General features: G+C 65.1%; 2 protein-coding genes across 5 annotated transcripts; one reads left to right on the top strand and one right to left on the bottom strand.

Moving 5' to 3' along the window:
• Positions 1-94: 94 nt before the first annotated feature.
• TSSK4 (testis specific serine kinase 4) lies at positions 95-5308 on the bottom strand. The gene is made up of 5 exons (XM_054046183.1): positions 5276-5308; positions 3576-3848; positions 2742-2956; positions 1709-2072; positions 95-379 (listed from the first exon to the last, which is right to left on the bottom strand). Exons 2-5 carry the CDS (start codon positions 3780-3782, stop codon positions 122-124), a joined length of 1044 nt encoding a protein of 347 aa, XP_053902158.1. The 5' UTR covers positions 3783-3848; positions 5276-5308; the 3' UTR covers positions 95-121.
• A 1171-nt stretch (positions 5309-6479) lies between these two features.
• TM9SF1 (transmembrane 9 superfamily member 1) lies at positions 6480-10464 on the top strand. 4 transcript variants are annotated; one of them, XM_054045319.1, is made up of 5 exons: positions 6480-6497; positions 7449-7797; positions 8045-8855; positions 9248-9521; positions 9909-10464. In XM_054045319.1, the coding sequence occupies exons 2-5, from the start codon at positions 7483-7485 to the stop codon at positions 10300-10302; spliced, it is 1794 nt and encodes a 597-aa protein (XP_053901294.1). In that variant the 5' UTR covers positions 6480-6497; positions 7449-7482; the 3' UTR covers positions 10303-10464. The 4 variants fall into 4 exon arrangements, with proteins under 4 accessions (XP_053901294.1, XP_053901292.1, XP_053901293.1 ...); XM_054045317.1 differs by lacking the exon at positions 6480-6497 and adding an exon at positions 6510-6616; XM_054045318.1 differs by lacking the exon at positions 6480-6497 and adding an exon at positions 6529-6603.
• Positions 10465-11955: the final 1491 nt, after the last annotated feature.

The raw sequence follows: 11955 nt of genomic DNA, 5'->3' as shown, positions 1-11955 counted from the left end.
TCTAGAGCGGCTTTCCTGACCCCCTTGGCACGGTGCCCCCAGGTCTCCCCCACTGAGCCCCTCTCTGGCCCCAGCCTCTCCGCACTGCACCCCATAGATTTGGGCTCTCTTTATTGGGGGTTCAGCTCCCCTTCTCTGGCAGCTTCGCCACCTTCACATGGGTCCCGCTGCCCCCCCGCTTCTTCTCACCGGGCAGGGGCAGGGAGGGGGTCCTGGGCAGCACCCGCCCCCCCTCGGCCCGCACCCCCCAGGCCGCCTCCAGCGCCCGCAGCTCGGTGTGGGGCCGCTCGGCCTGGAAACGCAGGACCCACGGCGTCTGCAGCAGGTCCAGCACTGTGGGGCGACGGGCGGCCGGGCACAGCAGCCGGTGCACAAGGCCCTGGGGGGGCAAAGTGGAGCGTTAAGGGGCCCCACTGTCTGCCCAGCCCCCGTGGGTCACTTGCCCCCTCCACTGGGCCCAGCCCCCCCATGGTCCACCCAGCCCCCATGAGCCATTCACCCCTCTCTACTGCGCCTGGCTTCCCATGATTCGCCTGGCCCCCCTCAAATGGCACCCAGCCCCCCATGGTCGGCTCACCCCCCTCCACTGGGTCTGGACCCCCTCGATGCGCACGACCCCACCGATCTGTCCAGCCCCCCTGTGGTCCACTTACCTCTGCATGGGGCCCAGTCCCCCTCGATCCACCCAGCCACCCCATGATCTGCCAAGCCCGCCTCAAACACTGCCCAGGCCCACATGGATCACCCAGCCCCCACAATCCAGCCACCAGTGTCCAGCCCCCCGCTGTGTGTCCCCCCCCTACTGCCCAGCCCCCCTATGATCCACCTACCCCCCCTACTGCCCAGCCCCCGCAATGTACATCCGCCCAGCCACACAAGGATGTGCTGGCTGCCAACTGCCAGTCTGTCCCCCAGCGCCCCCTGCTGGCCAGCTCCCCGACTCCCTGCGGGCCACACAGCACCCCCTGCTGGCCAGCTCCCCGACTGTCTGCGGGCCACCCAGCGCTCCCTGCTGGCCAGCTCCCCGACTCTCTGCGGGCCACACAGCACCCCCTGCTGGCCAGCTCCCCGACTCTCTGCGGGCCACACAGCACCCCCTGCTGGCCAGCTCCCCGACTCCCTGCGGGCCACACAGCACCCCCTGCTGGCCAGCTCCCCGACTCCCTGCGGGCCACACAGCACCCCCTGCTGGCCAGCTCCCCGACTCCCCTGCGGGCCACACAGCACCCCCTGCTGGCCAGCTCCCCGACTCCCTGCGGGCCACACAGCACCCCCTGCTGGCCAGCTCCCCGACTCCCTGCGGGCCACACAGCACCCCCTGCTGGCCAGCTCCCCGACTCCCTGCGGGCCACACAGCACCCCCTGCTGGCCAGCTCCCCGACTCTCTGCGGGCCACCCAGCGCCCCCTGCTGGCCAGCTCCCCGACTCTCTGCGGGCCACCCAGCGCCCCCTGCTGGCCAGCTCCCCGACTCTCTGCGGGCCACCCAGCGCCCCCTGCTGGCCAGCTCCCCGACTCTCTGCGGGCCATGCAGCGCCCCCTGCTGGCCAGCTCCCCGACTCTCTGCGGGCCACCCAGCGCCCCCTGCTGGCCAGCTCCCCGACTCTCTGCGGGCCACACAGCGCCCCCTGCTGGCCAGCTCCCCGACTCTCTGCGGGCCACCCAGCGCCCCCTGCTGGCCTACAGCCCAGTGCCCTCCCCGCGGCCCACCTTGCACTCCTCGGAGACGGGCGGCTGTGGGGGGAAGACCACCTCCTTCTGGGTCTCCCGCAGCAGGCGCTTGAGGTTGGTGTCGTCGAAGGGCAGGTGGGCCACGGCCAGCGTGTAGAGGATCACGCCCATGCTCCAGGTATCGGCCAGGAAGGGGTTGTAGGGCAGCCCCAGCAGGATCTCGGGGCAGGCATAGGCGAAGCTGCCGCAGTAGGTCTGGCTTAGGGGGCTGGTGCCCGCCAGCAGCGGGTACGAGGGGCTGGCGGGCGGCTGGGCCTGCGACACCATCTGCTTGGAGAAGCCGAAGTCCGAGATCTTCACGTTCTCCCGCTTGTCCAGCAGCAGGTTCTCCAGCTTCAGGTCCCTGCGGGAGGGAGCGGGGGGTGGGCGGGGTGCGGGGCTGCCCATAGGGGGCGCCAGGGATGGGGCGCGGGGCCTTTCCCCTCTAGGGGGCACCGGCTCTGATCCAGCCGCAGGGCATGGCTGGCTGGCTCAGGGAATGGGGCATGGGGCTGTTCCCCTCTAGGGGCACTAGCTGGTGATGCCAGTAGGCAGGGGGGCCCCCAGGGGTCTGTGGGTCCCCCCGAAGGCATGTGGGGTGTCGCCGGGGAAGCCTGTGGAGTGCTCAGTGGGCTTGAGGGGCAGACCCAAGAGGTGGGATGCAGCGTGGCTGGGACACAGGGCTGGGGAGCTCTGGGGGGGGGAACGCGGGGGTGGGCAGCCTTGCCCAGCCGGGGCGGGGGCTGCTCAGCTTCATGGCGGTGCCTGGGTGAGAGAATATTCCCCCCCACCCACCTTGGCCCTCCAGCCACGTGTGGTGCAGGCGGCAGAAGGGAAGCTGGTAAACTGAGGCACGCTCTGCCCGCGGCGAGGCTGGAGGTGGCAGAGGGGCACCGGGGAAGGCGGGGGCACTGGGGGCTGGCGGTGCCAGGGGAGGGGAATGGCCCAGCCCCCAGTGGAGCAGGACCCACTGTAATTCCCCACCAGCGACAGGCGCCCCCTAGTGGCTGCAGCCTGCGGCTTGACCCCTCACCGGTGCACGATGCCCTTGCTGTGCAGATAGGCCACACCCAGGGTGAGCTGCGCGAACCAGCGGCCGGCCAAGGGCTCGGTGCAGGGCCCCGAGTTCTGGATCCACTCGAGGACGTCGCCGCCGGGCGCCAGCTCCATGATGATGTAATGGCGCGATGTGGTCTCGATGGCCTGGTAGAAGGTGATCAGGTACTTGTGGTGCAGACCCTTCATCACCTGTGGGCAGCGAGGGGTTAACGGTGCCCCCCTGCCCCACGGCGCCCCCTGCCCCACAGCCCCACAGTGCCCCCTGCTGAGCCCACAGCCCCACAGCGCCCCCTGCTGTTCCCCCTTGGCCTGCCCCTGCCCCACAGTGCCCCCTGCTCCACAGCGCCCCCAGCCCCACAGCGCCCCCTGCTGTTCCCCCCTGGTCTGTCCCCTGCCCCACGGTGCTCCCTGCTCCACAGCGCCCCCTGCTGAGACCACAGCCCCACGGCGCCCCCTGCTGATCCTCCCTGGCCTGTCCCCTGCCCCACGGCACCCCCTGCTGATCCCCCCTCGCCTGCCCCCTGCCCCACAGCGCCTCCAGCCCCATGGCACCCCCTGCCGAGCCCCCAGCCCCACAGTGCCCCCTGCTGATTCCCCCTGGCCTGCCTCCTGCCCCACAGCACCCCCTGTCCCATGGCACCCCCCTGCCTAGCCTCCAGCCCCACAGCGCCCCCTGCTGATCCCCCCCCCGCCCCACAGTACCCCTATCCTGCCCCCACAGCAACCCATGACGATCCCGCTTGCCTGGCTCCCCACCCCATGGCATCTCCTGACCAGCACTCCCCACCCCACGGCACTCCCTAGCTACCTGGATCTCGCGGGGCAGGAATTTGTTGAGATAGTCCTCAGACGCCTTCTTCTTGGAGATGATTTTGATGGCCACCTTGGCCTTCTGCTTGGTGAAATAGGCCTCGTAGACAATGCCGTAGGAGCCATGGCCGATGACCTTGCCCAGCTGGTAGCCGTATTGGTCCATGACGGACAGGTAGGGGGCCGAGGGGGCCGTCTCCACCATGGCAGCCTCTCGCCCCTCCGAGGGGACTGGGGGGCTTTGTGCGTCCGGTGCCAGAGAGTCGCCCCTCTGGGGGTGGGGCAGGCGGTTAGAGCCTAGCTGGGACCCCCAATGAAACCCCTGGCCCCCAGTGGGGCTGGGACCCCAATGAGCCAACCCTGGGGCTCTGACCCACCTTAACCCCCCCATGGGTCTGTGACCCCCCAGGAACCCTCCCACTCCCCAGCGGCCCTGTGACCCCCCCAAGAACCTCCCTGACCTCCCCTGACTCCCCGCTGGGGCTGTGACCCCCCAAGAACTGCCCTGGCCTCCCCCGGCTCCCCACTGGGGCTGTGACCCCCCAAGAACTGCCCTGGCCTCCCCCGCTCCCCGCTGGGGCTGTGACCTCCCCCCCAAGAACTGCCCTGGCCTCCCCCGGCTCCCCGCTGGGGCTGTGACCTCCCCCCTGTGACGGAGCAGGGAGCAGGGCAGATTTGACCTGGGAATGTTGCAGGGGGGTTGCAGTGGGGATGTGGGACTTCCCTTGAAGGAAGCTACCTGAGCTGTAACCTGAGCCAGGAACGGGGGTGGGGAGAATTAACACCTTCTGCCCGGGAGACTGGACAAAGGAGAGGAGCAGCGGGAGGGGGCTTGGAGTTTAGTTTCGGTTGGGGCGGGGTGGTGCAACGCAGGGAACCCCAAGCTGGGGTCTAAGCTCCCTGAACCTCCCAGAGGGACCTAATTGAGGGGGTCTGGTCGTACCTACACGCTCTGCTTGAGACTGTGTTCCTGTCCTTAAATAAACCTTCTGCTTTACTGGCTGGTTGAGAGTCGCAGTGAATCTCGGGAAGAGGGGTGCAGGGCCCTAACTCCCCCACAATCCGCAACACCCCCCAAGAACTGTCCTGGCCTCCCCCGGCTCCCCGCTGGGGCTGTGACCTCCCCCCCCAAGAACTGCCCTGACCTCCTCCGGCTCTCCGCTGGGGCTGTGACCCCCCCAAGAACTGCCCTGACCTCCCCCGGCTCCCCACTGGGGCTGTGACCTCCCCCCCAAGAACTGTCCTGGCCTCCCCCGGCTCCCCACTGGGGCTGTGACCTCCCCCCCAAGAACTGCCCTGACCTCCTCCGGCTCTCCGCTGGGGCTGTGACCCCCCCAAGAACTGCCCTGACCTCCTCCGGCTCCCCGCTGGGGCTGTGACCCCCCAAGAACTGCCCTGGCCTCCCCCGGCTCCCCGCTGGGGCTGTGATCCCCTCCAAGAACTGTCCTGGCCTCCCCCGGCTCCCCGCTGGGGCTGTGACCCCCCAAGAACTGCCCTGGCCTCCCCCGGCTCCCCACTGGGGCTGTGACCCCCCCAAGGACTGTCCTGGCCTCCCCCGGTTCCCCACTGGGGCTGTGATCCCCCCCAAGAACTGTCCTGGCCTCCCCCGGCTCCCCGCTGGGGCTGTGACCCCCCCAAGAACTGCCCTGGCCTCCCCCGGCTCCCCGCTGGGGCTGTGACCCCACTGACCCACCTCACCTGCTTCACTCTGTCCCCCGACCCGGTGACCAGAATCGCCCCCCAACTCCAGGGTTCTGCCAACATCGCCCCAGTGTTCCACCGGCCCACATTGGCCGACACCTGTTACCGGGCTACCGGGGGGCAGGGTTCCGGTGAGCACAGAGGCGTTGAGGAGGCCTCAGCATTGGGGGGATATTGAGATATTGGGGGACACTGCAGAGGTCTTTCTTTGTAGGGGGAAGTGGGGCCTTGTTTGGGGATCACGAGGAAATCTGGGGGGCGGTGGAGCATTGGGGGACTTATTTGGGGGGCCACAAAAGACCCTCATTTGTGGAGAACCACTGAGGCAGTGGAGGGACACTAAGGAATTTGGAGGGGTCTTAAATTGAGGAGGTAATGGGGCATCTGAAGGGCTCATAAATGGGGGTCTCAATTTGGGGAAGCACTGAGAAATTGGGGTTCCTTATATGGGGGCCACTGTTGTATTTGTGTCTCTGACTTTGGGGGGCAGTGAGGTTTTGGGGGCATTTGGGGGTCTCTTAATATGGGGGGCTATAGGGCTCAACTTGGGGGAGCACTGAAAAATTGGGGGTCCTTATATGGGGCCACTGTGGTATTTGGGGCTCTGACTTCGGGGGGCCACTGGGGATTTGGGGTCTCTTCATTTGGGGACATGGGGCTCAACTTGAGGGAAACTGAGAAATGGGGTTGTTTGGGGGGCCATTGGGATTTGGGGGGGTTCAATTTGGGGGTCACTGAGAAATTGGGGGGTTAGATTGGGGCCAATGTGGAATTTGGGGCTCTTAAGTTGTGGGATAATGGGGTCTGTAGGGGACCGTTATATGGGGGAGACCAGCTGCCACCTCCCAATTTGCTGCCCCTCCCCCCCAACATTGACCCTCCTGGAAACAGCTGCCTGGCCCTTTAAGAGCGTGCGGGGCCGGGCCCTCTCAGGCGCCGGACGTGCGTCACGCTCTGGGCACGAAGCCCGCTAGGAGCGCTGAGGGCGGAAGTAGGGGACGGACGTGGCTCGGGCTGTCTTGGCGATCGCCTGAAGGACCCCGACGCCTTTTGGTCCCTGGATCCGCCCAGGGAGGGATCCCGGCGGTGGGGGCTGCGCTCCCTGTTGGTGCGAATCTGGGGGAGCCGGCCTGGGGGGCGGCCAGCGGCGGGGAGCGGAGCGTGGGGGACCCGAGGATCAGGCGCCGGGAAGGATGCTCTAGAGCCTCGAGGCCCCCAGGTTGGGTGCAATTGTCTGGCTGCTTGCCTGCTGCTAGGGACACCCCGCTGCCGGGCGCGGGGCCACGGGACCCTCCAGGCGGCAGGCGCGGCCCAGGCAGCCTCCGGTCAGCGGGGCGGGTCAGTGGTAGGGGGGCGCGAGGACCCCAGGCAGGGGGCGGATCAGTGGGGGGCGGGGCGCGAGGACCCCGGGGGGGGGGTCAGTGGGGGGCGGGGCGCGAGGACCCCAGGCAGGGGGCGGATCAGTGGGGGGCGGGGCGCGAGGACCCCGGGGGGGGTCAGTGGGGGGCGGGGCGCGAGGACCCCGGGGGGGGTCAGTGGGGGGCGGGGCGCGAGGACCCTGATGCCTGTGTGCCAGGGTGGGTTGTTTTCAGAATGGTTTCCATGTGTAGTGTGCGTGCCTCAGTTTCCCCGACGTGCTGCACGAAGAATGAGGGGGAGGGGCCGGCATCTGTGCAGAAGGCTCCAGAGATCCAAGGAAACTGAGGCACGTGCTGTGTGAACACAAAATAGTCTGAAACCCCCCTGCTTCCTCCCGCCCTGGGCCGTCGGGGCTCTTAGGAGCTCTGTCCGGCCCCTCGAGTGTGGGCACCACGAGGGTGTTCGGGTCGATGGCCGCCCCGAGGTGGCACCATGGGCGCTTTGCCAGTCTCCGGTGCCGCTGGGACAAGGCGGGTCAGAGGAGCAAATCCCCAGGCTTTCGTCTAGGCTTGTTTGCCAGGGGCGTCTTACGCGCCAATTTCAGGTCCGGCACCAGGGTGGGCGTGCGGGGTAGAGGTCTCAGGAGCACGGGTTGGCGTGATCCAGGGATACCCCATGGCTAGAGCACAGCAGGGTGTGGCTGGGGGCTCTGGCATTGGGTGCTGACCATCCCAGGTGGGTGAGAACCCAGGCGTCCTGAGGACCTGGCTTCACTTCCTCTCTTCCCTTGTCTCCTGCCTTCCTTCTCCAGACCCCGCCCCATCTCCCCCTTCCCTGCCCACCCCATGGCGCCCCACCAGCCCTGGCTGCTGCTGCTCCTGCTGGCCTCCTGGTCACCCCCGGGCTCCTCTGAGACCCGCTACCAGCCCGGGGACCCCGTTGTGCTCTACGTCAACAAGGTGGGGCCCTACCACAACCCCCAGGAGACCTACCACTACTACCAGCTGCCTGTGTGCTCTCCGGAAAAGATCCGTCATAAGAGCCTGAGCCTTGGGGAGGTCCTGGACGGGGACCGCATGGCCGAATCCATGTATCAGATCCGCTTCCGAGAGAGCGTGGAGAAGACGGTCCTGTGCGTGAAGACGCTCACGCTGGATCAGGTAGACTGGGCCTGGATGCCTGGGTCCCATCCCTGTATCAAGGAGGGCGAGCGTGGGTCGATGGGTTTAGAGCAGGCGCTGGGACCGCCTAGCTTCTGTCCCAGAAACAGGGCATGGGAGCTCAGATCAGGAGCCAGACTCCTGGGTTCTGTCCCCGCCCCTGGGAGGGGAGTGGGGTCTAGTAGGAAAGACCAGGAGGGGCTGGGCGCCAGGACTCCTGGGTCCTACCCCGTCTGTCTCCCGGTAGGTGGAGCGCCTGCGGCAGGCCATTGAGGAGCTGTACTACTTTGAGTTCGTGGTGGACGACATCCCGCTGCGAGGGTTCGTGGGATACATGGAGGAAAGTGGCTTTCTGCCCCACAGCCACAAGATCGGGCTGTGGACCCATCTGGACTTCCACCTGGAGTGGAACGGCGACCGCATCATCTACGCCAACGTCAGCGTGCGGGACGTCAAGCCGCACAGCCTGGATGACGTCCGTGGGCCTGGGCCTCTCTCCCTGACCCACACCTACAGTGTCCGCTGGTCCGAGACGGCCTCGGAGCGGCGGGGGGAGCGGCGGGGCCGGGGAGACGATGGAGGCTTCTTCCCCCGCACCCTGGAGATCCACTGGCTCTCCATTATCAACTCCATGGTGCTGGTCTTTCTTCTGGTGGGCTTCGTGGTGGTCATCCTCATGCGGGTGCTGAAGAACGACCTGGCCCGGTACAACCTGGACGAAGAAGCTTCCTCCTCCTCCTCCGGGGATGACTTCGACCACGGAGACAACGGCTGGAAGATCATCCACACCGATGTCTTCCGCTTCCCACCCTGCCGCAGCCTCCTCTGCGCCGTCCTGGGCGTGGGCAGCCAGTTCCTGGCACTGGGCACGGGCATCATCGCCATGGCCCTGCTGGGCATGTTCAACGTCCACCGGCATGGTGCCATCAACTCTGCCGCCATCCTGCTCTACGCCCTGACCTGCTGCATCTCCGGCTATGTCTCCAGCAACTTCTACCGGCAGGTCGGGGGCGAGCGCTGGGTCTGGAACATCGTGCTGACTACCAGCCTCTTCTCCGGTGAGGCCCTGGAGCCCTCCATCTCTGCCCAGGTTCCCCAGGGGTGCTCTTGCCCAGGGTAGGCGGGTTGGGTGCGCCAGGTGGGTCTGTGTGGTTGTTTAGGGTCTCTATGGCCTCCTGGGGTGATAGGTTACGCCTCTCTGGTCCCTTTAGGGAGGTCTCCGTGATTCCGGTGGGAAGCAAAGAGAGTCTTTCTGGTCACCCTTTGGAAGTCTCTGTGGTCCCCTGGAGGAGGTGGTCTGGGTCTCTCTGGTCCCCCTTGGGGAGACTCTATGGGCCCTTGGGGAAGGTGGTCTGGGTCTCTCTGGTACCCCTTGAGGAATCTCTGTGGTCCCCTGGGGAAGGTGGTTTGGGTCTCTTTGGTCCCTCTGACCTGCCCCCTATTCTCCCAGCCCCCTTCTTCGTGACGTGGAGTGTGGTGAACTCGGTGCACTGGGCCAATGGCTCGACACAGGCCCTGCCGGCCACCACCATCCTGCTGCTGCTGACGGTCTGGCTGCTGGTGGGCTTCCCCCTCACTGTTATCGGGGGCATCTTCGGCAAGAACCGGGCCGGCCCCTTCGACGCACCCTGCCGCACCAAGAACATCGCCCGCGAGATCCCACCACAGCCCTGGTACAAGGCCACGCTGGTGCACATGACCATTGGGGGCTTCCTGCCCTTCAGGTGAGCCCCCCCCCCCCGCTTTCTGTGTGCCTGCCACCTCACTTCCTGCCCTTCCGGTGAGGACCCCCTCCACTTCCTGTCTGCCATGCTCTCCATAGGAGGCGCCACTGATTCCTGTCTTACCCCTCATTGCCACTTCCAGCCTCACGGGTTGGCACTTTCGTTTTCCCGCTTCCTCTTACCTAGACAGTCATGTCACTTTCTCCTGAGGATGCCACTTCCTGTCTCGCCCTTCCCACTTCCTGTTTTTTGGGCACATGATGACACCACGTCCTTGGCATGAGCCAATCATATCCCTTCACCTCTCCGGCTGGCCTATTTGATCCCCCGAACAGTGGGATCCCACCTCTGCCCCCCAGCTGACCCTGTCTCTCTCTTATCTTCCAGTGCCATCTCTGTGGAGCTCTACTACATCTTTGCCACGGTGTGGGGCCGGGAGCAGTACACCCTCTACGGCATCCTCTTCTTTGTCTTCGCCATCTTGCTGAGCGTGGGCGCCTGCATCTCCATCGCCCTCACCTACTTCCAGCTCTCGGGCGAGGACTACCGCTGGTGGTGGCGCTCGGTGCTCAGCGCCGGCTCCACCGGCGTCTTCATCTTCCTCTACTCTGTCTTCTACTACTCACGCCGCTCCAACATGTCAGGTGCGGTGCAGACCGTGGAGTTCTTCGGCTACTCCCTCCTCACCGGCTACGTCTTCTTCCTCATGTTGGGCACCGTCTCCTTCTTCGCCTCGCTCAAGTTTATCCGCTACATCTATGTCAACCTCAAGATGGACTGAGGGACCCTCTCCAGTTGGCCAGCCACCATGGCCAACTGGTGGACACGGTTAAATATATGACTTCCCTTAAAGATCTCTCTCATTGGCTGGGGCTTCTATGGAGTTCCCTTCTCATTGGCCATGACGCTTGGCCAGCTGGTGGATAAAAATGGCACTCTTAAAGATCTCTTCTCATTGGCTGTAATGTCTGGCCAGTCAGCAGCTATGGATCCTCCAAAGAGCTCCCCTTCCATTGGCTGGGACTGTTACAGAGCTCCCCTCCCATTGACCAAGAGGCCGGCATGGCAAAAGATGGCAACCCTAAAAAGCGCCCCTCCCATTGGCTGGGACCTTTAAGGATCTTACCCTCCTATTGGCTGAAATGTCTGGTCAGTCACAGGGCACCATTAAAGATTGCCCCACCTCCATCATTGCCCTTCATTGGGTAGGATGATCAGTGACTGACCAGTTCACTGCCAGTGGGTGGGCAGCTCTAAAGTTCTCCCGTGATAGGGGACCAGCTACTCCACTCAGGATGACTGGCCAATCAGGTGATGGGAATGGACTGACTGGCCAAGGGCGGGATCAGTCTGACAGATCAAGACTCACCCCTTGAGGGCGGAGGGGGCAGGTGTCCAGTTCCCTGGATCCCCGTGAGAGTCCCTCGGGGGGTAAAGCTTGAAATGGATCCCTCCCAAAGGGGGAGGCACACGCAGATCCCAGGTGGGGCTGAGAGTGGATCCCCGTGTGAGCTCCCTGCATGCGGTTGGGGCAGATTGTGGATCCCTGGCGGATCTGCTGGATCCACCTGGGGTTAAGAGTGGAAGTGGATCCCCTGCAGCCATCTGGCTCCCCTCTTGGGGATGGGCCCCCACGCCTAGCTGGATCCCCATGGTAGGATGCTAGCAGAGGGAGGCCAGATTCCTTGTGGGGCTGGGAGCAGATCCTATGATGTGATCCCTGGGGGGAGGAGGAGATACCCTGTGGGCAATTGGCTCGATCCCTGGGGGCTTCCCCAGATCAACTGGATCCCATATGGGGCTGGCGGTAGATCTCCCCATGGCAAGCAGGATTGCCTGGTAAGATCCCCTGTTGGTGGCACAGATCACGGGGGGGCAGGATCTAGTGGAGAGCGGATCCCGTGTAGGGCTGGCAAAGTATCCCAGAGACCTCAGCGGGGAGGGGATATACCCCACAACCCCCACCCCCATTGCTGGCTGCGTGCCGACACCTGTAGTGCTATCGATATATATAGGGGGGCTCGCGGGTAGCAGGGGGGCTGGGGCAATTGATTATTTTATTTTTATTTGATTTGGTTGGTTCTGATGATTTCTTTTTACAGATCTCGGAATAAACTTTGTTAATAAAAATTAGTGTGGGGGTGTCTATAGAACCCAGGAGTCCTGGGTCCCGCCTCCCCTCCCAGAGCCGAGGCTAGAACCCAGGGGTCTAACCACTGGATGCTGCTCCCCTCCCAGGGCCAGGGAGGGAACCCAGGAGTCCTGGCGCCCAGCAGTGGGGCGCGGAAGGGGTTAACCCCCGGCCTTTCTCCTGGGCTGCGGCGAGTCTTCCTGGGCCACAGAGGGGCGGGGCACGAGGGGCGGGGCCTGGGGCCGCTCTATCTCCCGGAAGCTGGAACTTGTCTGCTCCTCTCTCTGCTTCCCCCACGTGCTG

This window comes from Malaclemys terrapin, chromosome 12, assembly GCF_027887155.1.
Source record: "Malaclemys terrapin pileata isolate rMalTer1 chromosome 12, rMalTer1.hap1, whole genome shotgun sequence".
Classification (NCBI taxonomy): Eukaryota; Metazoa; Chordata; order Testudines; family Emydidae; genus Malaclemys; species Malaclemys terrapin.
This window is presented reverse-complemented; position numbering and strand designations above follow the sequence as displayed.

Bases quoted from the DNA above. Each gene is read 5' to 3' on its own strand.
- TSSK4 (XM_054046183.1), bottom strand. From the start codon at position 3,782: ATGGTGGAGACGGCCCCCTCGGCCCCCTACCTGTCCGTCATGGACCAA. The intron at 2,957-3,575 runs GTAGCTAGGGAG...CGCTGCCCACAG, and splicing joins TCCTGCCCCGCGAGATCCAG to GTGATGAAGGGTCTGCACCA. The intron at 2,073-2,741 runs GTGAGGGGTCAA...TCCCTCCCGCAG, and splicing joins AGCAAGGGCATCGTGCACCG to GGACCTGAAGCTGGAGAACC.
- TM9SF1 (XM_054045319.1), top strand. From the start codon at position 7,483: ATGGCGCCCCACCAGCCCTGGCTGCTGCTGCTCCTGCTGGCCTCCTGG. The intron at 7,798-8,044 runs GTAGACTGGGCC...GTCTCCCGGTAG, and splicing joins AGACGCTCACGCTGGATCAG to GTGGAGCGCCTGCGGCAGGC. The intron at 8,856-9,247 runs GTGAGGCCCTGG...CTATTCTCCCAG, and splicing joins GACTACCAGCCTCTTCTCCG to CCCCCTTCTTCGTGACGTGG.